This window comes from Typopeltis vanoorti, chromosome 23 (assembly GCF_054136105.1).
Source record: "Typopeltis vanoorti isolate ZY-2024b chromosome 23, IOZ_Tvanoo_1.0, whole genome shotgun sequence".
NCBI lineage: Eukaryota > Metazoa > Arthropoda > Arachnida > Uropygi > Thelyphonidae > Typopeltis > Typopeltis vanoorti.
This window is the reverse complement of record NC_143571.1, coordinates 80,868,680-80,891,983: the sequence shown is the minus strand read 5'-3', so window position 1 is coordinate 80,891,983 and position 23,304 is coordinate 80,868,680. Positions and strand designations below refer to the sequence as shown.

The 23,304-nt window shown below is 34.3% G+C and overlaps 1 protein-coding gene across 4 annotated transcripts in view; it reads left to right on the top strand.

Moving 5' to 3' along the window:
• pnt (ETS transcription factor pointed) overlaps positions 1-23,304 on the top strand; it is a 129,653-nt gene that overhangs the window by 52,638 nt on the left and 53,711 nt on the right. Inside the window, exon 1 of one of the 4 annotated variants that reach the window (XM_090412697.1) lies at positions 13,141-13,547. The exons of the other annotated variants lie outside the window; for them this stretch is intronic. Within the exon in view, the coding sequence (XP_090268823.1) occupies positions 13,484-13,547 (64 nt within the window). The 5' untranslated portion in view covers positions 13,141-13,483. Of the gene's footprint in view, positions 1-13,140; positions 13,548-23,304 lie in introns of those variants that run through there. 4 annotated transcript variants of the gene reach the window in all.

Here is a 23,304-nt window from a genome sequence, read left to right as displayed (position 1 = left end):
ACTGTTTTTTCTGCTTTCAAAAAAAAAAAAAAAAAAAAAAAATTGAAAAAAAAAAAAGATTTCTTGTAAAGCTATTATCCATTGAAAAACAAGGCGATGTTATCGTCATAATATCCATTAGCATTGCACACTAACTTGGGGATCCCTTTTTTCAGTATTTCAGTTAAAATTTGGTATTAATCGATCCATCCAGACATCTGTTAACCACTGTTAGGTCCTCTGCTTTCTCAATGAAAGCAGAATCGTTCCCAACACGCTAACATTCTGAAACTCACTTTATTTGAAAAAGAATTCAAATGTTTTTTTTTTTTTTCCTTCCAGCCATCTATTTCATGGACTTCTTTAGACACGTTGATTCCCTTAATTAATAGTTTTAGGCAGTTTAATGCAGCCAGCTTGCCATTCCTCTAAGGTAGTGTTTCCCAAAGTGGGGCGTACGCCACATAGGGAGCAAGTTGAATATTTTGGGGGGAGGAATTAGAAAATGACGTTGCATTCATCACCGATACACTCAAAAAACTCACCATTGTCGGTGATAAATTGTCTATGTTGCAACCCTGACTTTCCGAGAAAAAAAGCTAACATCATGGAAGAAGAATAGTATCAAGAAGAACTCTCAGAAAAGCAAAATGATGAGTCTATTGGAAATTTATTTAACATAAAAGGAACAATGCATGGCTTTCTGACGAGACAGAAACGAAATACCGAAATTCAACTAGTTTTGCAAAAAAAAAAAAAAAAAAAAAAAAAATACTGTGCCCTTCCCGTAGCATATTTAGTTGAATGTGGCTTCAGTGCTGAAAAAAAAAGAAATCACCTGGATATCACAAACCATGGGGATTTGAGATTGAAAATGACTAAATTAGTACTGAAACAAAAACTCTTTGCAGCAGACATCAAGCTCAAGGATCACATTAACTTGGATTTTATTTTCCCGAGTTCAGTTCGATTTATGTTTTCTAATATACAAAGTGTAATATAAAATTTATATTCATTGAAGAAAGTCAAATTAAAAATAGTTTTACCTATGTTCCTTTTTTTATTTAAAGTATATATTTATTTTATACTTTTTCAGAACTTGGCTGACTATTATACTAGGGAGGGGGGCATCAAAATCTTTGAGGCGTTGAGGTGGGGCATGATCCAAACAACGTTGGGAAACACTGCTCTAAGGGTAATATTACGACTATAAATGTGTGTTCACGAGATTAGTTTGTTTTGGGGATGAAAAAAAAAAAAAACTATATTTCCATGAGGGAAAAGCCTACTATGTCCGTGTGAAACCAGCCAACTCATCTTAAGATTTGTTGCTACTGTGGTGCTCTTCAGTATGACTCAAGTTATGGTATTTGGAGTTGGTGTTAATTCTGGTGCTTGCTTCGATTTTACACTCATATGAAAATCACCCTTGATGGATTTAGATCTCTTGGCGAAAGGTTAAAATCAATTTATTGGTACAGACAAGTATTTTCCAGTCTTTGAAATGGATAAGAAATTAAGTTTATTTCGAATGTTAGTACGAAATCTTATCCTATCCGTCTCTATATGTGTGGGTAGCACCAGATGCACTAATCCTTGCTCCAGGGATTAGTGCATCTGGTGCCTAATTTTTCTAGTTCCATTTGATTCGAGATCAGATAATCCCACAGGAACTTCTTTAGAAATCACGAACTTCAAAGACTGCGATCAGCTATATTTGAAGGACGTAACATTTTCTAGTTATAGACTCAAACTTTTGATTAGTTGGGAGCGAACGTGAGAAAAGCTTTCGTGCTACTGAGACCGCAATTGAGTCTCCCAATGGGATGCTCGAGTTACTCCGCGGATGATTTCCTTCTTTTGTTCAAGCGACAACGAAAAACAGGGCAGGATAAAAGACTGTCTGTAGCAAGGTTTTACACCTGCTTGCGACATCGTTCTAAGAATCACCTGTTGCACGAGGGTTTTAGCAGATGCAAGGGGAGCTACTAAAATGTGCTTTAGTAATTCCCCTTGAGGATCATGTGATTTAGAAGACAAAACTGTACCGTTACGATTTTGATATTCAACTTAGTGGGATTTATGTGATCATTAAATTAATACAATCACATATTGCAATTTGCTCTGTCCATGTTGTCACTTCATAAACGTGTTCAAAAATAATTCTCACTTCAAGAGCTAAATCACACTTGTGGTTTCAACTACACAGTAATGACCTTAATATTTTCTGTGCCTGAAAAACTGGCTAATTATTGAGGGGGGAAAATGCTGGTCCTGAATTAGGTCTTCTGGTTATTTACGCACTGTCCCGGTTCCTGTGGTTCTTATTTATTATTTCTAATCCAGTCTCTCGATTTCTCTTCCCCCATATCAGATTTCCAACACAGCTCCCAAATTCCGATCCCACCCAGGAAATCTCCATGCAAATCTAGGTCTTCTCTATCCCTTAGACTACTCCTAGCCGGTCCAATATATGGTCTCATGTCCTTGTTTGACTTCGCTGTATATGCTATGCTCTATCTGTCCGTTAACAGGATAAGAATCTTGAATTATCAGGAACTGCTATGACCACATGACACTGGCTAACTCATCCTTTTTTTTTTTTTTTTTTTTTTTAAGTATTTCGGAGAAATGTTTCTCATTTCTGCATTAAGAATCGAACCCAGATCTTTTCCATTCAAAGGTCAATGTTGCATCGTCCATCCGAATGCACTATGGAGCATTTCCTCAACTATGAGGGAGTTTCAATAATTAAAAATGTTGTGGCCATTGAGACAGCCATGTGTAGCCTTCTCTTTTATACTGGAAGATGGTGGCATTTCTATTCACTTGTGAAAGCCCAAAGTGAAATCGATCGCATGGCATGATTCCTGTGACGTTTACTTGTTAGCTAAGGAAAGATTCTTCCGGAAAGTACTTTATTTATTAGTTAATGACTGAAGTATTATGGGAAGATTTGTTAATTGGAACAGATATCACCTTGTAGTCTCTCTCTCTCTCTCACACACACACACATAATGTGTGTGTGTATATAATAATGCATCATTTAATTTGGCATACTAAATGGTACCATCGATACCGATCTACCTAGAAAACAGTAATTTTTTTCTTCCTTTTAAAATGTCACCCTGAATAAGATTTACTCACTTAATCAAAACTATTAATTAACTTAATATGAGGTATGGTGAATTTTGTGAAAAATAATAATTGAAACCAATAGAAAAGTGCGCTTCAGCAAAAATCCCTTTCAAAGTCACATGTAGCATCTTATTGAAGTAAATGAGCAAATGTATCCATTTACTTCCGATTCTGAAGGCATTCAACTAAACTGTTCAGATCTTTAGATCTGCATTTTTTACAACGCTTAATTTCATTATCATCATCTAAAGTTTTAAACTTCTGTGTATTATTAATGGTAAGTAAGTTCGCTTTAATTATCACCTACAGGCTAAATGATCATTACATCTACAGGCTAAATGAATTTAAAATTATCCTCTCATGACATGGGTATGACAAAATTTTTATAGTTTTTATGTAATCGACTAAACAAATGAGAAGTTGGCCAATTCCCCTCCCTTTTTTTTTTTTTTTTTTTGTGTGTGTGTGTGTGTTCGTGCGCACGTTCTCAGTCGCTGGCTCGTGTCAGATTGAGAGAGAGAGAGAGAGATCTGCAAAGCAGCTGGTTGGCAGTTTACCAAGCTTTGTTTGAAAGTATGGCTTAATGCCAGAATTTGATCTGTCGACACATTATTTTAGCTCTTATCAGTAACATGCTCAGAAAATTCCAATTGAGAGGGAGTTGCTAGGGTAACTCTGTTAATTTATTAATTTGTTTATAAGGGTCTAGCGAATCTTATTAAATAAGATAAAAATTAAGGCTTTATTTTTGTTATGCATTACCAGAGGAGCTTAATATACGAGTATAGGTTTCAATTGATCGATACATATGTATAGTATATGAAAATGTAAATATATATATATACAGACTCCATACATGAAAGGCTGTAAAACCTATATCACCAAAGTACTGTTTGGGAAAAAAGTTCATATAAAAACTTTATAAAAGTTATATACATAAATATTGTAAGCTTTAATATAATGCCAATTAAAAATTTAAAAAAATATTCTTTTAAAATTTTATGTAAAATTTAGTTAATAAGCTGAAACGCCATTTATTTTTACATATAAAATTTATATAATTAATCACATTATATCAAAATTAATGCATCTTGTTTTCTTCATATAAAAAATAATGCATTTTCTTATCTTATTCTGTGTTTCAGGTCCTATCATCTATAATGGTTAAATTTTTAAATAATCGTTTATTATTAACGAAAAAAAAGTTCTAAAAATATTTGGATGATCATGTCGCTATTTATTACGAAATTGTAAAAGTAGCCTTTGAGAGGTTAAAGTTACTTATTAGAGTGTTCATTATTTTTAATACAAAACGCAATTTTTCACGACATTTTCATGCCTTTATCTAGCCGATAGGTCTACGTGCAAGCACCGAATTGCTCATTAGCTATTGAAATGAAAATGGCCGCAGCTTTCGTGGCTTTGCTATAATCACACACCTGTTGTGTGGGAGAGCATTCAAGCGATGGTAAATGATTTTTTCTTCTTTTTTTTTTTTTGTCGTGATCGTCCTATCGCATCAATGCCTCCCAAGAGCGTTCTTGTTTGGCTACTGTTCGCTGAATAAGCCATAATAGACAGCGGTCAGAGAACGGCGATTATTATAGAACTATTAAGTGCGTGTGGTGGGGAGAAAGGGGAGGGGGAGTAGAGCGAACGAGGGGTTTGGGAGGCAAAGTGCTGGCACCTGCGCTGTGTTGATGGAGGGATTCGACCATGAGAACTAGCCTCAGGGAGAGGACAGGAGGTGTAAAATGGGAGCGTATGCACTAGAAGCTCGGTTTGTATTCATCCGAAAAACTGATTTCTCACAGTTCATATTGCCCTCATCCCCCTAACCATCGATTCTGCCACCCTTCAGTAAATAGGTTACAAGGGTGTATAGAGGGCGGACATTTATGCGCGCTCTGCAAAACATGGTACTTCCAGTTCTTGTGCGATACTACGGTAAGTTTTTATGAATGGCATGCAACTCATACATTTATCGACTTTGAGCGTATCTTAATTGAGGAATTATGTAGGATGTTAGTATTGAAAAAAAAAAAAAAAAAACTTCTTCCCTCCAAAGTGTTTCCAATTTACGTATTGGTTAAGGAGATCTATTTGACGTTGACGAGATCCGATACTTGAGAGGAAATGCCAAATATAATTACAGTACTTTATTTTATTTCATTATTATTTATTTATTTTAATTCGAGCCATTTTCCATCCCCAGGATTATTCAATACATTCTATTTTAAATTTTAAAGTTGTAACTCACGTATTATTAGGATTAAACTGTATACAATCCATAAATATTACTGTAATGTTTTCAAAGAACATTCTCAGCCTATGGAAATATATGCATATTAAAATTCTTAAAATAAATCTCTAATGTGCAACGCAATACCTGATTGTTGATGCACGCATGCGTATATACACATTCAGAAATAGAGGTTTTTTTTTTTTTTTTCATTGACCTCACAACCTGCTGCGAACTAAACTATTTAAATCTTAGGAGTCTAGGTAGAAACAGGGAATACCTGTATTATATTTATTGCTATTTATTGGTATTTTGTATTATGATTTTCACTAGAATGTCAAAATTAGCCACGTTTCTCTCTCTCTCTCTCATACGACATCTGAACATTTAATTAATAATTGTTTTATTAGTCATTAAAATTCTGTTTGTATTCATTGTTTTCCATAAGCACTTGTGGAATCCTGTTCACAATCGGCACACTTTTGTTCAACAGCTTGCAATCAATATAATATTTCTCTGAGTCTGGTCATCCTCTAGCGACATCGCATTCTTCTGCATCTCTAAAAACCATGGCATAGTGAAATATTGAAACTTTTACTAAAACATCATTGTTTCAGCATCTGATCTCTAAGTAAAACAATCACTAAGTAAAACCTTTTTTTTTTTTTTTTTTTTTTTTGGAAAGATGTATAATAGAAATAGTAACGAATTTTAGGAGAAAGAAATTAGAATATATAATGTTACATCTTTTTGCAGTATCCTAGATGTTATACACAAATACATTTTTTTTTTTCACAAATTCTTCGAATTTTATGTCTTTAATCATTCACTTTTTGGTTTGATTAAAATTTGAAAAAAAATGTAATTTTTATTATATTTATATATATTATCTATATATATATTATTAGTTACATTATGTAAAGGCGAACTAATTTTAGTAATTTATAAATATTTAATTAGGGTAATATATATAGCAATAACAATATACTGAAAATTTGTTAGTATATTGCAAGCAATGTAATAATTTTTTTCGCTATATTGGCAAGCAATATTTCTGGTCTTGTTAGTTAAATGATTAACGAATCCACTCTCATGTCAGCAGGCTGCGGTATGAATCCCACCAGGACATGGATTTTTTAAATTTCTTTAGGTGAAAGATGAATTTTGTTTCTAGATGGGGGTTTCTGAAATATGTAAAAAAAAAAAAAAAAAAATCCTTAGCTCACACAATGCCAATATCTAATAATTATTCTTTTAAATTCGAAAAAAAAAAAAAAAGAATCTGGTGAGACTGAGACTTCAGTTAACTGCTGACTTTGTAAGGCTTGTATTCATATATCATCTATCAATGTGTTGATGTCTTCCTTGCGATGTTCGAGTCGAATAGTTTATCGATTTGATCAGCGAACTATTTGGAGATTTGTGAATGTCACATAACAACAAATATTAACGATTGTGTAAACATCTCTAGGCAGGATGTTTATTCTCTATCATTTAAACCTCGTTTTTATATAATGTTCTCTTTTCTATTGAGAATAAATTCATTCGATCCAAATTCCGTAAAACGACATAAGTTCTTCCTACCACTCCCGACAAGATGCTACAATCACCGTCTTTACTTGTTCCATTCACAGACCTACCATTGTATGTTAAATGTAGTAACATAATACGTCTTCCACTTTTCTGATTTCTTGTCATCGAGTTACGCATTTTCCACAACATAACAGGAAATAAGCATTTGTACAGAAACTCATTTATTATGAGAAACTAAAGCCCTTTCAAAGTCAACATCTCTAAACCATTTTAATTAATCTGGATTTAAACAGAGACAAATAAAATATATATTAATTACTGTATCGGACGTGTACATTACTTGATTATAAAAGTAAAGAGGACATCATTGGTATTGGTTGATTGATTTTATTTTATTTTTTTAGATACATTAAATACAAACAAAATTTACTTGTTATACAACAAAAAAAAAGTAAAAAGTTTTAAAGAACTTGATACATAACAGAAACAGAAACTTGTACAGAAACTCATTTATTATGAGAAACTAAAGCCCTTTCAAAGTCAACATCTCTAAACCATTTTAATTAATCTGGATTTAAACAGAGACAAATAAAATATATATTAATTACTGTATCGGACGTGTACATTACTTGATTATAAAAGTAAAGAGGACATCATTGGTATTGGTTGATTGATTTTATTTTATTTTTTTAGATACATTAAATACAAACAAAATTTACTTGTTATACAACAAAAAAAAAGTAAAAAGTTTTAAAGAACTTGATACATAACGAAAAAGATGATAAATGCTTTAGTAAAATATATATATAAAGATAAAAAAAAAAGTTGTTGATATATATTCTAAATAAATCTTATATTTTATTATTTTCAAATATTTTTAAATTTTCAATAGTATCTTATAGTTTACAAAAAATATTATTATTTTTCATTTAGTATCTGATTTCCAACGCCATTTGAAAAATAAGCTTAATTGGGAAGTTCCATTTTCCCATTAAACATTATTTTTCAAACAATCGTTTTTTTTTTTTTTTTAAACTGCTTTCTCAAAGTGTTGTAACTGGGACAAAGGGAACCATAAAACTGTGTGCGTGCGTGCGTGTGTGTGTGTGTGTGTGTGTGTGTGTGTGTGTGTGTGTGTGTGTGTGTGTGTGTGTGTGTGTGTGTGTGTGTGTGAGCGCGTGCGAGCATGCACGCACACATGTGAACGCGTGCCAGCTTGAGTATAGCCATTACAAGCAAAATCCACGAGACATCCTTCTAATCTGCCACTACACAGATGTTAACAACAAAAATCGCAAACTGATGTCTTTTATTTATTTTTTATTTTCTTCCGTGAAGCGGTTTGACACTCTAATTGGAAAGACTTAAATTATTAGATGAACTTTTCAGTTAAAGTTAAGTTAATCCGTATTATCAGTCTCATTCTGAGACGGCAGAAATCTTTGATTTTTTTCGTCCAATTTACAAACATAACACATTCGCCTCATAGGCTTAGTTGATATGACCTAATCTGATTATTTAGTGGAACCTGTGGCATAGTAATTAAATAATAAAGTAACACGTAAAAACCACAGTGATATCTTTAATTAGTAAAAGGACAGATATTTCGTACTAAAATTAATAGTAAATCTTCATTTTTTTCATAAATTGTTACCGCGTGCTAGGAAATAATAGAAATAACAAATTTAATCTATTAAGATAAATGGTTTTTTACATAAGATAAAAGTCTCCCAGATCTTTGAGAGAGACATACAGTCATTTCTATTTAAAGTCGGTCGGTGTAAGATAGTTTCACAACTTTCTTTGAATAAGCGTTCATATTTGAATCTGCATCTATGGAGGAGAACTGCTTTATCCCACTGGACACTATGCATAGAGTACATACTGTGCTGCGCCAGACCGGACTTCAGAGGTTTGTTATAATCAATATAATATTGATGTTCTTTTATTCTTTTTTCCAAAGAACGGCCAGTTTGTCCAAAATAAGAGACAACGCATTCGCAAGGTATTTGGTAAACGCCAGCCAAAGATAGAGAAGACAGTTTATCATTTGTAGAAAGTAATAAAGAAGAAATTTTGTTGATAGGAATATATGTTGGAATCAACTGATACTTTTTCAGAATTCTACCTATAGGTTCTGAGATTCCTGAAATGTATGGAATAGGAACTCTGCGGACTGTTGAAGAAACTGTAGGTGTTGGAACATAAGAATCAAGTATCTGTTGGATTTGATTGGAGTTGTAATCATTTGATTCCATTAACTTTTTAATGATGGAAAGTTCTTGTTGTAAGATTATTGGGGAAGAGCAAACTTTATGTTCTCTATGAATTAGAGATTTAAGAATGCCAAATTTTTGAGACATATGGTGCGCAGACGTTTTGTGAATGTATCTGCCAGTAAATGTGGGTTTTCGAAAGACGCTTGTAGATAAGGTACCAGAAGACGTTCTAGTAAGGAGGATGTCCAAAAATGGTAAAATACCAGAGTTTTCTTGTTCCATAGTGAATTGGATGCGTGGGTGAAGGTTATTTATCCGTTGTAGAAAGGTGGAAAGTTCATCTTCGGTGTGTGGCCAAACAGCAAAAACATCATCGACGTAACGGTACCAAAGAGATGGTTGAAGATGAATGGATGAGAACATAGTACCTTCGAATTGTTTCAAATAGTAGTTTGCCAGAGGTGGAGAAAGAGGGCTACCCATGGCAGTACCTTCAATTTGTTTGTAGATTTTGTTTTTCCAACTGAAATAACCCGAGTGGATGACATATTCGAATATCCTTGCGATATCTGGAGGGTAATCTTCATATAAAGAATTGACTGTGTCGGTCAATGGGATATTGGTGAACAGAGAAATGATGTCAAAACTGACTAATATTTCAGAATCTGTAATTTTTATATGCTTGATTTTTTCAAGAAAATCTGTTGAGTTTTTTATATAGGATCTGGAATGACCAGTAAGAGCACTTAAGGAACGTGATAATACCTTTGCAATCCGATAAGTTGTTTAAAAATTAAAGATATCACTGTGGTTTTTACGTGTTACTTTATTATTTAATGACCTAATCTGAGCAACCAACCTTAGATATGGCCTAATCTGAGAAAAAGTAGCCTAGTCACTAGTTGGAATGTTTATTATTATTCTTATTTTATTCACATAATTAATACACAGTCAAAACGAGATATCATATAAATAAAAATTTGACTGATGATTCAAAGCAATTCAGATTCTACCCAAGAATCTAAGAATAGTCCGTCAGGTAGCGTCGTCAAATATGGACTGTTCCAAGTAATGCTGTTTTTTGTAGGTCATATGGGATCACTTCATTGATGTTTAATTGCTGTAAATAGTTAGATAGCTTCTTTGAAGTTGCACCAAGTGCACCGATAACTATTGGGATGACTTTGGTATGTTTAAGCCACAGTCGGCCAACTTCGATTTCGAGATCTCGATATTTAGTAATTTTTTCCAGTTCTTTGTTGTTGATGTTGTTATCACTGGGTACTGCAATATCGATAATCCAAACCTGTCGATGTTCAATAATTGTGATGTCAGGTCTATTGTGTTCCAAATGCCGATCAGTTTGTATTCTAAAGTCCCAGAGAATTTTTGCTGTTTCGTTTTCCAATACATTCTCTATTTTATGCTGCCACCAGTAGGAAAACCATATATTTTGCATTTATTTTATTATTATTATTATTATTATTATTATGTCACCAGTTTAGAAAGGGGCCGAAAGAGTATAGAAAAGTCTGGTGAATATGATGGATGCTATAGGACCGTTTTTTTTTTTAATCTCCATGTTTCTTATTTATTTATTATTATTATTATTTTTTTTTTTGAGAAAAATATTTTCTAACTTTTGCTCTTCAGTGAGTTGTTTTGAAATCTATAAGTGTTTTCATTCCCATTCCGAAGCCAAAACGAATCTTTTGATTTTTCCGATCCACGTTATCTTTCTGTTGCGCTTCCATCATTTGTCAATATAATTGGAACTCTGTTGTCCTAATCGGAACTCTATCACTCTTTTTCTTCATTGGATGGTGCTGAAAGCTAGAAGACAAATGGCAGCTGTTCAAAATTTTGCATGAAAGCAGCTGATCAATTTTTGGCTTGTTTATACCTTTCCTAACAAAGCAGAGGCACATAACACACCTGTTACGATAACAGCGAGGATTTCGCACTGATTAGTTCGTAGTCCACACACACACATACACCAGGAAAAACTAGGATATCGGTCACAACCGCTAACAGATGTATTTACAGCACGAAGAATGTAGAAACCAATTTGTCACCTTGCGTCATGCAAGAGGCGAAAGTTACGTGCAAGATGCTTGGAACACTACAGTTCTACTTTACTCATCCTTGCTGGATATTACATGTATAGAGAAATAAAGTCTTACAGTGCTGACTGTATGAATTGATTAATTAAATTTATATGAATTGGGATCTTTTATAATTTCTGTGAAATTCGAGTATTTCCCGTTTTGTTCGTGGGACATGTGCGTAGCTGTCCCATCTCAAACACTAATCCCAACGTAACACGTGATCGTACTATTTAGTAGTGTATTGTGTAGGCATGGTCTGTGCATTCAACAGTATTGCAAACGTGCAGTCATGATTGTAATGTGCTGTACTTTGTAAAAATATTGCTATTAGTACATTAATATGGAGAATATTATGGCTCCACATATATTTATTACTATTATTATTATTAAGAGAGACCTCCAGGGAGTCAGAGACTCATCGAGGGAGGTCACACCAGCTGTCATACTTATTCTTGAATTCATTCACACTGCTTGGGCTCATAACATCCAATGACAATTCGTTCCAATCACGCACCACCCTCTGAGAGAAAAATCTAGCCCTCACATCCTTCTTGGCGACCTTCATTCTCAGCTTCCAAGGATGCCCTCTTGTCCTTTCCCCACCCTCCATAAATTGAAAAATTCCATCAATTAAAATCCTGTATGACCCTTTAAGAAGTTTGTAAGTCTCAATCATATCTCCCCTCTTTCTCCTGTTTGTTAGTGTCTGCTGTCTACAAATTCTCAATCTGTCTTCATACTCAGCATTCCACAATCCCGATATCATTTTTAACATTCTCCTTTGTGCTCTCTCTCTCTCTCTCTCTCTCTCTCTCTAATTTATAGGCAAATATAGAAAAAAAAAGAAAGCAATATGTAGTAATTTTTCAAACATTACCAGTCATAAGCTGTCTGCAAGTTTTCGAAAAAATTACCAGACAGCTTATGAGAATATTAGGCAAGCCTACTTAAAAAGACAAAAGAGGTGCCCAGGGACCAGCGTATTTGTCTTTTATTAGTGCTTAAATTAGGTTTCACTGGCTTAACAGTTGCTTCGAACTGTTGGTTCTCGTCAGGAGAGTAGGTAGAACCTAGGTGCACAATCAAATGATTAAGGCATGGAGTAACATCATACCTACGCTTCCATTTAGTGTAGGTATGATGTTAAATTCTCATAACTTGTTGTAAATTTTTCGAAACTTTTCTTAACTGTCTTTCTATATTTTACTATAAAATATAGGTGGATCCATAATATTCTCCATTTTAATATCCTTCCTATGCTAAATTTATACATTTTGGCTCTATAAGTATAGTCAGTGCCTTAACAAAGTATTTAGCTGTGCACTGTTAGAATTGTAGCAGTCAGCAGCAAACTGTTGATTATCTGACTGTAAGCAAAACAATGTCTAGTTAGGACTGATATTGCAATAGCGAGTTTCCTTTAATTCTGTTATCGGTAAAACTTATATATGCTGTTAACTGCACAAAACAGCGAAGTGCTTCTGCTAATATTAGGAGACTAATTATCGTTGTACCCAGACTTTTGGCGGTTGTACTTATAAGAGCCAAGTTTCGTGGGGGTCTATAACTTCCGAAAAACCGTCAAGCAGCTAATCTTTGTTTCCCACCTTACTGTCCCATTAAGCAGAACGGGGACAGACAGTTGTGAGGGTGTTGGAGTGCAGACATCACCCCTAAGAAAAAACAACTTATCAATCTCAGTTTCTGTGTTTGGTCCTTTAACAACATAACAACACATTCGCCTCGTGCCTTGACGCATGCCTGAGTCAGTTCGTTGTTTCTGTTTGCCCCTCCCGTTTCCTTCCGGTTGAGGAGACCTGCGTTGAGCTGATAACGAGTGAACTCGAACCTAAGTGAAAAACATTTACAGTGTCATGGAGCAGTTTAGTAGAATTCCCTCCCTTTCGTTTGAAACGGTGCTTAGGCCGTCAACATCACTTGCAAAAGCAGTTCTAAAGTATTCAGTCCTCTACAAGCTGCACACACAGTTTTCTATCAAGAGAAGTGATGTCCAATGATGGACAAGACAGCAGATCGAGTGTAATCCTGACTGCAATCTCGCCACCAGCTTACTGTATACGCGTCGTGTAGATAGTAACATTTTATGCATAATGGTAGAATATAACCAGTTAGTTACTATAGTAACCATGGATAGGATATTTTGATTGCAGAATTTCTGACTGTCGTTTATAACGAATTTCTTTATTCGATGAGAACTGACAACAAACCATTCGTTGAAGAAGTTTGAAAAAAATCCCGTCCGCATGACAGTTCTTCTATGGAGTCACGAGATCCCTTATGTTCACTACTTTCCCCTGGACATGTGTGGTAAGAGTAGATTCCAGTTGCTACTTTGATATGCTCTCCTTTCTTTTAAATTCTATCATAGTTGTGTCATCCTCTTGTACGATGTCTTTGTTTTTCCAAGCATGCCTTATATTTATGTGATTAATATATAACTAACTGCTATTTCTGAGTTAAATTATCTGTTGAAAATAGATAATCTAACTCAGAATCATAAATGGCAAAATTTGCAAAAAGTTGAACCCCCCCCCCCCCCTGTGCCCCTCGAGAAACATAATCCAAAAGGTTTGCGTTTAACTTAGTTCACAAAAGAAATTCTTGAGTGTTCCAGGCAAAACTCTTCCCCTAAGTCAGTATTTCTCAACCGTTTAGTTTGGGAACAATTATGCATCTAACTCACAAGTTAAGAACAACCATGTCTATTGCCGCATCCACTCTATTAACTTGACAGATAGATCAAATGAAAATAAAATTAAATATTTTCTAGTAAATGAAACGCAAATACTTCTCGTGTTCAATAATTGTCAGCTTTGAAATTTAGACCATAGAGTATTAACTCAAGAGAAAACAACACAACTTTCTTGTAAATATTCTTCTATTTCAGGTATAGATGATGGTCATCGTCAAACATTAAAACATAAAATTAACCACAATAGTTTTAGGTTAAGAAAATTTGCTCTAAGGTAAAATATTTTAAATTTGCCCAGTAATCGTTAAATGACATTTCAGTCCCGTTGGGGACTTTAAGCGCGCTGTTTTTTTTTTTTTTTTTTTTTTTGGCTAGATGTGTAAAGCAAGAATGCTTTTCATTTTCCCCGTTATCTGTAGAAGAAAATGTATGGATAGGACCTTATTGAGCTATAACTCTGGTCAATGTCAGGTAACGGCAATATCCGAGCCTTATTTAAAACTTCATTGGCTACAGCATTGCCATCTTCTCCAAAATCACCTCATCACACTTGTACGCGCACTGTCCTCATAAGGACTGGCTTAAAGGGGCGAAGCAAGAATGCTTTTCATATACCCCGTTGTCTGTACAGGACAGTGTATGATGTTATTGAGCTATATATAAATAAAGCTCTGATCATGGCAATAGGGTAACAGCAATAGCCGAGCAGTTAGAGCTTCATTGGCTACAGCATTGCCATCCATTACCATCGCTGGGTACCCATTTTAGTCGCCTCGAACGACATGCATGAGCTACATTGGTGCTATTCTTATCCCGACAACCACACGGGGAACGCGCGCTGTCCTTATAAGGACTAGCTTAAAGGGGAGAAGAAAGAATGCTTTTCATCTTCCCCGTTATCTGTAGAGGACAGTGTAGGAATAAGGTGTTATTGAGCTATTAAAACTCTGATCATGTCATGTCAGGAGGGTAACAGCAATAGCCGAGCCTCAGTTAGAATTTCATTGGCTACAGCATTGCAATCCATTACCCTCTAACGCGCGCTATCTGATATGAAAGTATTGATATAGAACTTATATATGTATTGAAATGGTGTTCAGTTGTTCATTGTATTATATATATGCACATAATTTTATTTACATCTTATTTTTAATTTTAATGAAAAAATTTTACATCTAATTAAAGATAATTAAATAATAATTTATTGTTTTTTTCGTTATCTTTTTTTTTTACTGAAACATAAAGATGATATCTCGGTTGAGTACAGTATTTTATTTATTGAAGTGGCTTACTGATGATTATGTCGACAGACCTTCATAAGCCGATAAGAATGAGATGTGACCTAAAAATCTGCACAAGTTAAACCCCCTTGTGATCCATTATGTCGGTTTCTTTGATGGCAAAAATCCACTTTATCTACCAGTGTAGGATAGAAGGTTGGAATGGGTGGGTGCTTAATCGGATTAATATGCTCCTAAAGAAACCGTCTGGGAGGTAAAGTGGACGGAAGATGACAGTACAGAGGAATCAAACGCACCCCTCTGATATCGTTGTACAGCGATTGAACTCTTAATCAAGCCGTGTGGGGTGACAACTTGATGATCTGCAAAGCAATGTTGGCTCCATGATTTTTTTTTGTGATCAAGGCTACCACATCACCATTCATAGGGAAGATGACTGTTTCATGATCGGTACTTTTGGACATTTGATGTATAAAATTTTAATAACAAACTTTCCTTTGCATTGAGAACATGCTATGAGTTTCTTTGATGCAATTCGGGGCTTCCAAATATTTCGTGTTTTTATCATCTCAGTTTCTTCCTAATCCAATTTTATCCCTTGCACGATGAGAATAAACTCATGAGTACATTTTCTGATTAAGACAGCGCAAACTCAGTAGCGACTAATCGGATTATCCAAATATAGAATGCTTTATACATATAGCAGGTTTTCTGAGCCAAAATCGGAGCATTTGAGCATGTCCTGATTTGATAAGTCATACTAACATACTTCACTTAAGATGGCGCCATGAACTATTTCGAAATGATTGTACGAAAAGGAAATTAATATTTAATTCGGGATTGTAATTGAGTTTTCTTATATAATTAAAAGGAAAGTTATATATTTAATAAAATTTTTAAATATTATTTTAATAAAATATATATTTTGAAAGATATAATAATTTTTAGATATGCACCTTTATTTATTAATAATATTTATAATTAAATTTTATCTCGTGGGAGTTATACAATATAATTAATATTGTATATTAACTTATCATCAAATATCCCGGATTTTAAAGGATAAGAGGATGACTGTCAGACATAGTAAATGCAGAGTAAAAGAGAAAGCAGCAAGGTGGGATGTCACAGGAATCTGCTTTTGCATTACCTCTGTTTAATTTGTATATATTAACGATATGTGATTTGAAGGAAGGAGGGGTATGCAGTTGTTTGCTGGTGATATAAATTTAGAAAGAGCGATTGAATTACCCTGAGGTCTGTACTTTCAGACTCAATTATATAGACAAGTGTTATGATTAGATGAGAATGAATTTTGTTCAACATTGAATGAATGTAAGGTTTTGCTTTCAGGTTGAGGATATTATAGATTGTGTGTTGGTGGAACTGTGCTCTAAGAAATCGAGGAGGCAAAGAATCTAGGATCGATAATGAATAAAGAGTTGAAATTCTGGTAATGTATTGCAAAGAATAACTGCTATGCTGAGGAGAACACTGAGAGTAGGAATGCTCATATCTGACGTGCTATGAAAGCTACGGATGTTGACTACAAAGACAGAAGTTTCAGGGCTGTCGATTGCAAAGTTTTCTAAATCGACGGCAATGAGGATATAATTAAGATGAATACGGTTTGTGAAGGGAGCGCTTCGTTTTTTTATTACTGATTTCATATAGACCCAGCATAGTTCATAAAATGAGCAGGGTCTATTGAAATCTTCTCATTAATTCTTGAATGTATGACAATTGAAGTTCCAAAAGACTGTAGCAAACAGGAGGAAGATAGTATAACAGGAACGCAAGCACTGGCATTAGTAGATGTACAAAAGGATCATACAGTTGTTAGGCCTGATTAAGGTTAATTGCAGGAATAACCAGTTAGGTATTAAGTGCTTTTTCCATCACTTTCTTGTGCTACTGCTATGGGAAGGTTCCCAAAGTTGGGGGAGTTGTGTTTATAAACCTTTTGTTTGGGGGTGCCCGCCCGTTACGCAGGTTCGAGACGACAGATGCCTGTGCAGTGTAGCGACATCCCGCTAACATCTCAAGCCTGATGTTCCCAGCGCTTACCGTACGCCAAAATCGTTACAATACACCTGGTCTTGCCTTAGCGTGTTCCCACGCTTTCAAACACCCTTCAACCTGGCATTATGTACCAAATGATACAATATTGATCTTCTTTATTTTAATTTTTTTTTTTTTAAGAGCGGCTATTAACGCGTTGGTTTATAATAAACTGTCGAAACCATTTTAATTACCGGAGGTTTGGCAGGTCATGATCGATAATGATACGAACGTGTATTCGTAATAACAATACAACACTACGAAAATTTTCAATTAATATTAATAATTTTAGAGTACAATAGCATTAACACGAGTTTCGATATCATCTACTGTCAAAAATACTCTCTTTTTTTTTTTTTAATCAAATGAAAATAATTTCATTCAAAAAACATTCTTCTTACATTAATCATATCATAATAGAATATCGAAATATATTTCATATATTATATCATTCTGTAATAATTCGGACATATATTTCATGTACCAAAGGTATATATTATAATATTTAATATGTTTTTGTAAAAAAAGTTATCTAAAACCTAACGAAAACGCATTAAATTTTCAAATTAAATAATGCAATTATATTATATATATCATATCATATCAGATAATACTAATAATTAAAGTTGATATAAATGAATAGAATTGTGTGATCTTTGAAGTAATTAGTTGCATTTGATTATTTATATATTACTGAAAAATAATTTATTTAGGTGTAACTAAGACAACCGAAAAGAAATAAACTTTAAAAAGCTAATTTCTTTTTTAATTAAAAAATATTATTAATAATAAACTTTTTCAGCATTATACTAATAAAAATGTATGATTTGATGGAATATTCTGGTAATTCTAATAAGTACGTTTGAGACATTTGCGTTTGAGTTGATATTTTTATATATTGATGATCTCCAATAATAATGACAATGGTTACTCTGGCGTAGGAACGAGGCAACCTTTCGCTCAACTGTAACATGCATGAAGATTATTGATCATTCGCAATTATGGCTTGGTCTGCAACTTCCTAAAATGAATCCTGCAACAACTTCAGAAAACTAAAATAAAAACGTATTTGTTTCGATGCAAAAAAAAAAAAAAAAAAGAAAAAGAGGTCAAGATGTTTATGGTTGCAGTATATTGCTGGTGAGAAAATTTACTTGTAAGGGCTGAAACTGGATGAACATAGTAATGAATCTTATGATACCTTTCTAGTATTTTCAGAAGACAGAATAAGGATTAACAATTGAATAAGGTATAACAAATTGAAAATATTCCATATAGAAGAAAGATCATAAAAGTAAGATATGAAATATACATCATTATTAGTTTCTTTATGAATGTTTTAAACGAATGGTTCCTGACTGTTGCGTAATTTTCAGGGAGTTGATTATTTGTAATAACATTTTAAGACACAGAGAAGGAAATGGTTAACAAAAAAACAAAAGTGACACATTTGACAAGTCCATATAAAGTCTCTCAATTTAAGTTAGTCGTAGATTAATCGACTTGAAAACCAAATGGATGAAAATTTACTTAAACGAGCGTTAATTGCTGTAGAATGGTTTAAAGGTCATATCACCGCCACCCACTACCGGGCCCGGCTGGCCTGTCCGAAATACCTGCTTACGTTTAATATCGCAGTTGAAGGTCCTTAACTAGCCTCCGGCGTTTAACTGTTACAGGGCGCACAGCGGAACAATTACGAACTCGCGGGGGGGGGGATTGAATCGAGTAAGAAATGTATATATTGGGGGATAGTGCTGAGGGTTTTTTTGGGGGGAGACCAGAGATACCACTTCCGCTATACCTGAGCGTACTTCTCACGCTAACCATTGAAGCGTCCGACCAGAACCCGAACGGAAGATAGTAATTCCCCCGGCTCCCTCCCTCCCTCTTCACCCTCCCCTTTTTTTTCTCTCTCTCGCTCTTCTACGTCAGAGGTTACTAGTCCGAAGAGAGCCGCTTCTGTAGGTCACTCAACAAACTGGCTACAGAGACGTTTAGAGTCGGGAGAAAGTCAGACCACTTTCGTCTGCCGTACCTGTGCGAAGGTGTTTCGTCCCCATGGAGTTTCGGTGACTTCGCTCGGAACTTCCAGCACTTATGGATTGCACATTTCAGGTCAGTCGCTTGTCTCCGAGTGTGCAAGTTGTCTCGAGTTCGTCCGACAGCCCCAACGAAGTCTGATAAGGACTTAGATCGCTACCATCCCAATTCCGTATCGATCTCTCCATTCGCCGCTGTACCAGTGTACGCGCAACAGCTGGGAAAACGAACTTTTTGCTCGGGGCATCGGCAGCATTTCAAGGTGACGCCGCTGACCGACGGACGGAGTTCAGCGCTCCCGACGACTTCGCCACTATCTGTCGTGCACGCTAAAAGCTTTTTCTTTCTTTCTTCATTTTTTTGCAGCGGGACTATCGGGAATTAGATCCTGTCGTGGTATTCGGAAATTAGGTCCCCGTAACACGTTACTATCGTTGCTGCTGGCCCCCTCCTACCCTTGGCACGAGGCGGGTGCCTCCCACAGAAGACAAAGGATCCACACGTGCTAGGCAGGTGTCTCTGTCGTAATGCAGATGTCTGATTGACGACGCCGACCTAGTTGGTCTTCTTGCATACGGAAGGGACTCGTAGTTTCGTCAGTTTTTCTCTGTCGGCTGGTCATGGGAGTACGGTGGACAGTGACACGGTGTCAAAGGCTCCATAGGTGGGTGGTAACCACAACTCTTGTCAGTCAGTGGGGGAAGATCTGTTAAAGTCGTCCAAATGCCTCTCAAGATGTTATCGCCGAAACCTGTTTTCTCCCGGCCTACAACCAAAGGTAAGAAACCACAAAACAACTCCATAAACGCTGTTCTTATCTTGTCAATGGCAAGTTTCTTCTCTACGATTTAACGCATTATTGTGATTAACCCTCTCGAAGTCTCTATTGGACCACTGCGCATCTTTGACATTGGATTCTGAGAAATGTAAAGGGTTAGATCACTTTTCGCCTGTTTTTTTTTTTTTAAATCAAAAACCATTTAGAAATAAGTTATGTGTATTTGTTACCTTGGGTGGGACGAGAGTGGGGGAGGACACTTTTAATTATTATCACTGCATGGGCATCCGTCGACTCATGGAGGAAGGTCCAAATATTTCCAATCACTAACATCACTCCTTCAATGCCTGCTATGCTTCTCTTTGACCTTTTTAACTGACAACATTTGCGAACATTTCAGAGAGAATTTAAAAGAGTTTAAGAAAGTGTTAATTACAATAAGATTGTTTAGAGTAGCGCATTAATTTTAGCTTCCTTCGCTTTCTCAGTTTATTGTGTAAGGGAACCCTTCAGGAATTACAATCTATTGTTACTTTAGAATTGCATTATTACTTGACTTTTAATATTAAATAATATTATTAATAATTCATAACATAATATATTATGAATTGTTAATTTGTATGCAGTTTTATTTTAATTACAATATTTGCTATTCGTAATTTCAAATTATTCTTACATTAGAATCTAAGAGCAATAAAAAATCGGAATTTTAGTATATAATTATAAATAAAATATAGTAAAGAATTACATTATTACTATATTCTTAAATTTATATTATTATATAATTAATAATATATTTTATAATATATGCACCCTATGCTTTCTTATTTCATTCAATATTATAAGATCTGTTAGGACCAGTTTTAAAACTAAGCCATATTGTTTTGTTCTTGATAACGATTATTATTTGACTACGTATGATTCTGAACGCCCCATGGTTTGTCAAAACTTCGTCAGGACATAGACATCCCTTATATCTACTGTTTCCTTCAGCAAAGTATTTCCTAAAAACGTCTACACATCCCAAATAAGCTGCTAACTATGATGAAACGGATCTCTACAAACACAAAAGACCTTAAAGCCATCCTAATTTCTGAAATGATCTATAATCCTCTTGCCCTCTCAGAGCGAGCATATTGCTCATAAACTTTTTCCTTCACTGTATCCATTTCAGACAGCGGGGAATATGAAATGCATCTTGCTTCATCCTTAAGAGTCAGTAAAGTTGAAGTTTTAAGACTATGCTCTCCAATATCATCTCAATAAGTCGATTACGTATGTTTATTCCATTCTATTTTATTCGTAGATTATAATTAGTTTCAATAGTTTTAACACAAAACGGCATTATTTTCATTTTTAAACTACGAAAACACAATAATTTCAAGATCAAAGACAGTGAAGTTCTTCCATTAATTAAAATATTACTTCCCACTTTAGATTAACCGAGAAGTTTTTTTAAAAAGTCGTATGTGCCAGCCTTAAGTGAACACATGGGGGTCTTAAGAGGCCAACCGAGAAGAGGAAATAAGTCATTTCCATCCTTTTGCACTACAAAGAAATAGTTTCCCTTAACCCATATAATATGGAAGGAGGTCTTTATCGGCAGTTCATTCATAGTTAAGAGTAATTTCCTTGCTGCACTTCAGAATAAGGATATCCATGTCAGCTAGGTTTTCAGTTGACAAGCCATTCTCTTTGTCGGCAAATGGATTCATAACAAGCATGGAAAGAAGGAGTTTGTATGGATATGTTCGTGTTATAGACGGAACGAAGCTCAGTATGTGTATTGAACGTAATTGAAGTTTTGACATATTGGTTTTCCTAATTTATTTACTTGATTTATAATGCGATAGATTAAATATTAATTCAAGGCTTCGCAGACAAAAAAAAAAAAAATGCAAATACTAACTTGCTCATAATCCATGTATTCATTGATACTATAATTGAACAAACTTTTAATAAGTAATTACAAAATAATTAATAAACACAATTTTTTATAAATAATATAATATATTATTTAAAAATAATAACTTCTTAACTTACTTATTTCTATTTAAAAGTTTAGTTAGTTAGAACACCATTTTGTTGTCTATATGTAAACGAAGAAATTTCTCTTCAATCACATTTTCCATTTTATTATAGGATAAATATACTTTTTTATTTTCCGTTTTGCTAAATAAGATGCTTTTTATTTTTATATTTATATAATTTTTTATTAATTTCTTATAAAAATAATACAATATATTTATAATTTTTTATTAATTTCTTATAAAAATAATACAATATAGGTTCAGTTTTTTTTATTAACTTTTAAATGCTGAAAGTATTTTAAAAAAATCACATTTGACGTCCGTAGACGCCGTATGGTTATTCTCGTACCTCACCAGGTTTTGGGAATGAAGTCTTCTTCTAGAAGAAGTGATAGGGTTGCAGATACCTTTTCTACACAGAGTCAGTAAGATAATCACAAACATCTATGCTCACGGCGGGGTTCGAATCCTGTCTAAATGTCCTAAATATATGGATTGACAGAGAATTTTTAGAGGAAGGGAACCTGGGGGGGGGTGAACAAATTCAAAAATCATCAACGAAATTACAAAAACCAACCCTAAATGGTTTTAGTAATTTTTTAAATAAATATTTTAAGAAAACGCTCTCTTTTATGCGATTAATTGATTGCTGGTCAACTATTTCTTTCAATGGAGCAGACGAAATAAATTTTAGTAATTTGAAAATCCCTTCCCATTGGAAGGAATAATGATCGACCAAGCACTTTTCATTACGTCAAGTTGTTTTATTAACGATATTAATTTTAAACTGACATAAAACGGAAATTATATCTGGAATTATATAATTAACATAACTATATTATTTCGAATTTCTATCTTGTGTACTTTATAAATTGAAGTAACGAAATGCAGGGGCTCATTGAGACATCATAGACATCTGCATGTTTTTTTTTTTTTTTTTTTTTTTTTAGTATAGAGAATTCCAGTTTTTATTTTTCAAAGAGTTTTTTTTTATTATTATCATCTCCTATTTATAGTCGATTGAATTGTTTAGCCCTAAGGCACAGCCTCCTTTCTCGGAAAGTTTAAAAATAACATCGTGTTGAAGCAAGCCCCTCACCCTACAGAGATCACGAGAGAGCAGTTCAGTTGCTTACACCATTTTTCTACTTCAGAGTAATACTGAAGCCTAAAGTGCAACGACAGTAATCATGTGCAGCGGGCATTAACAGTTTTACTC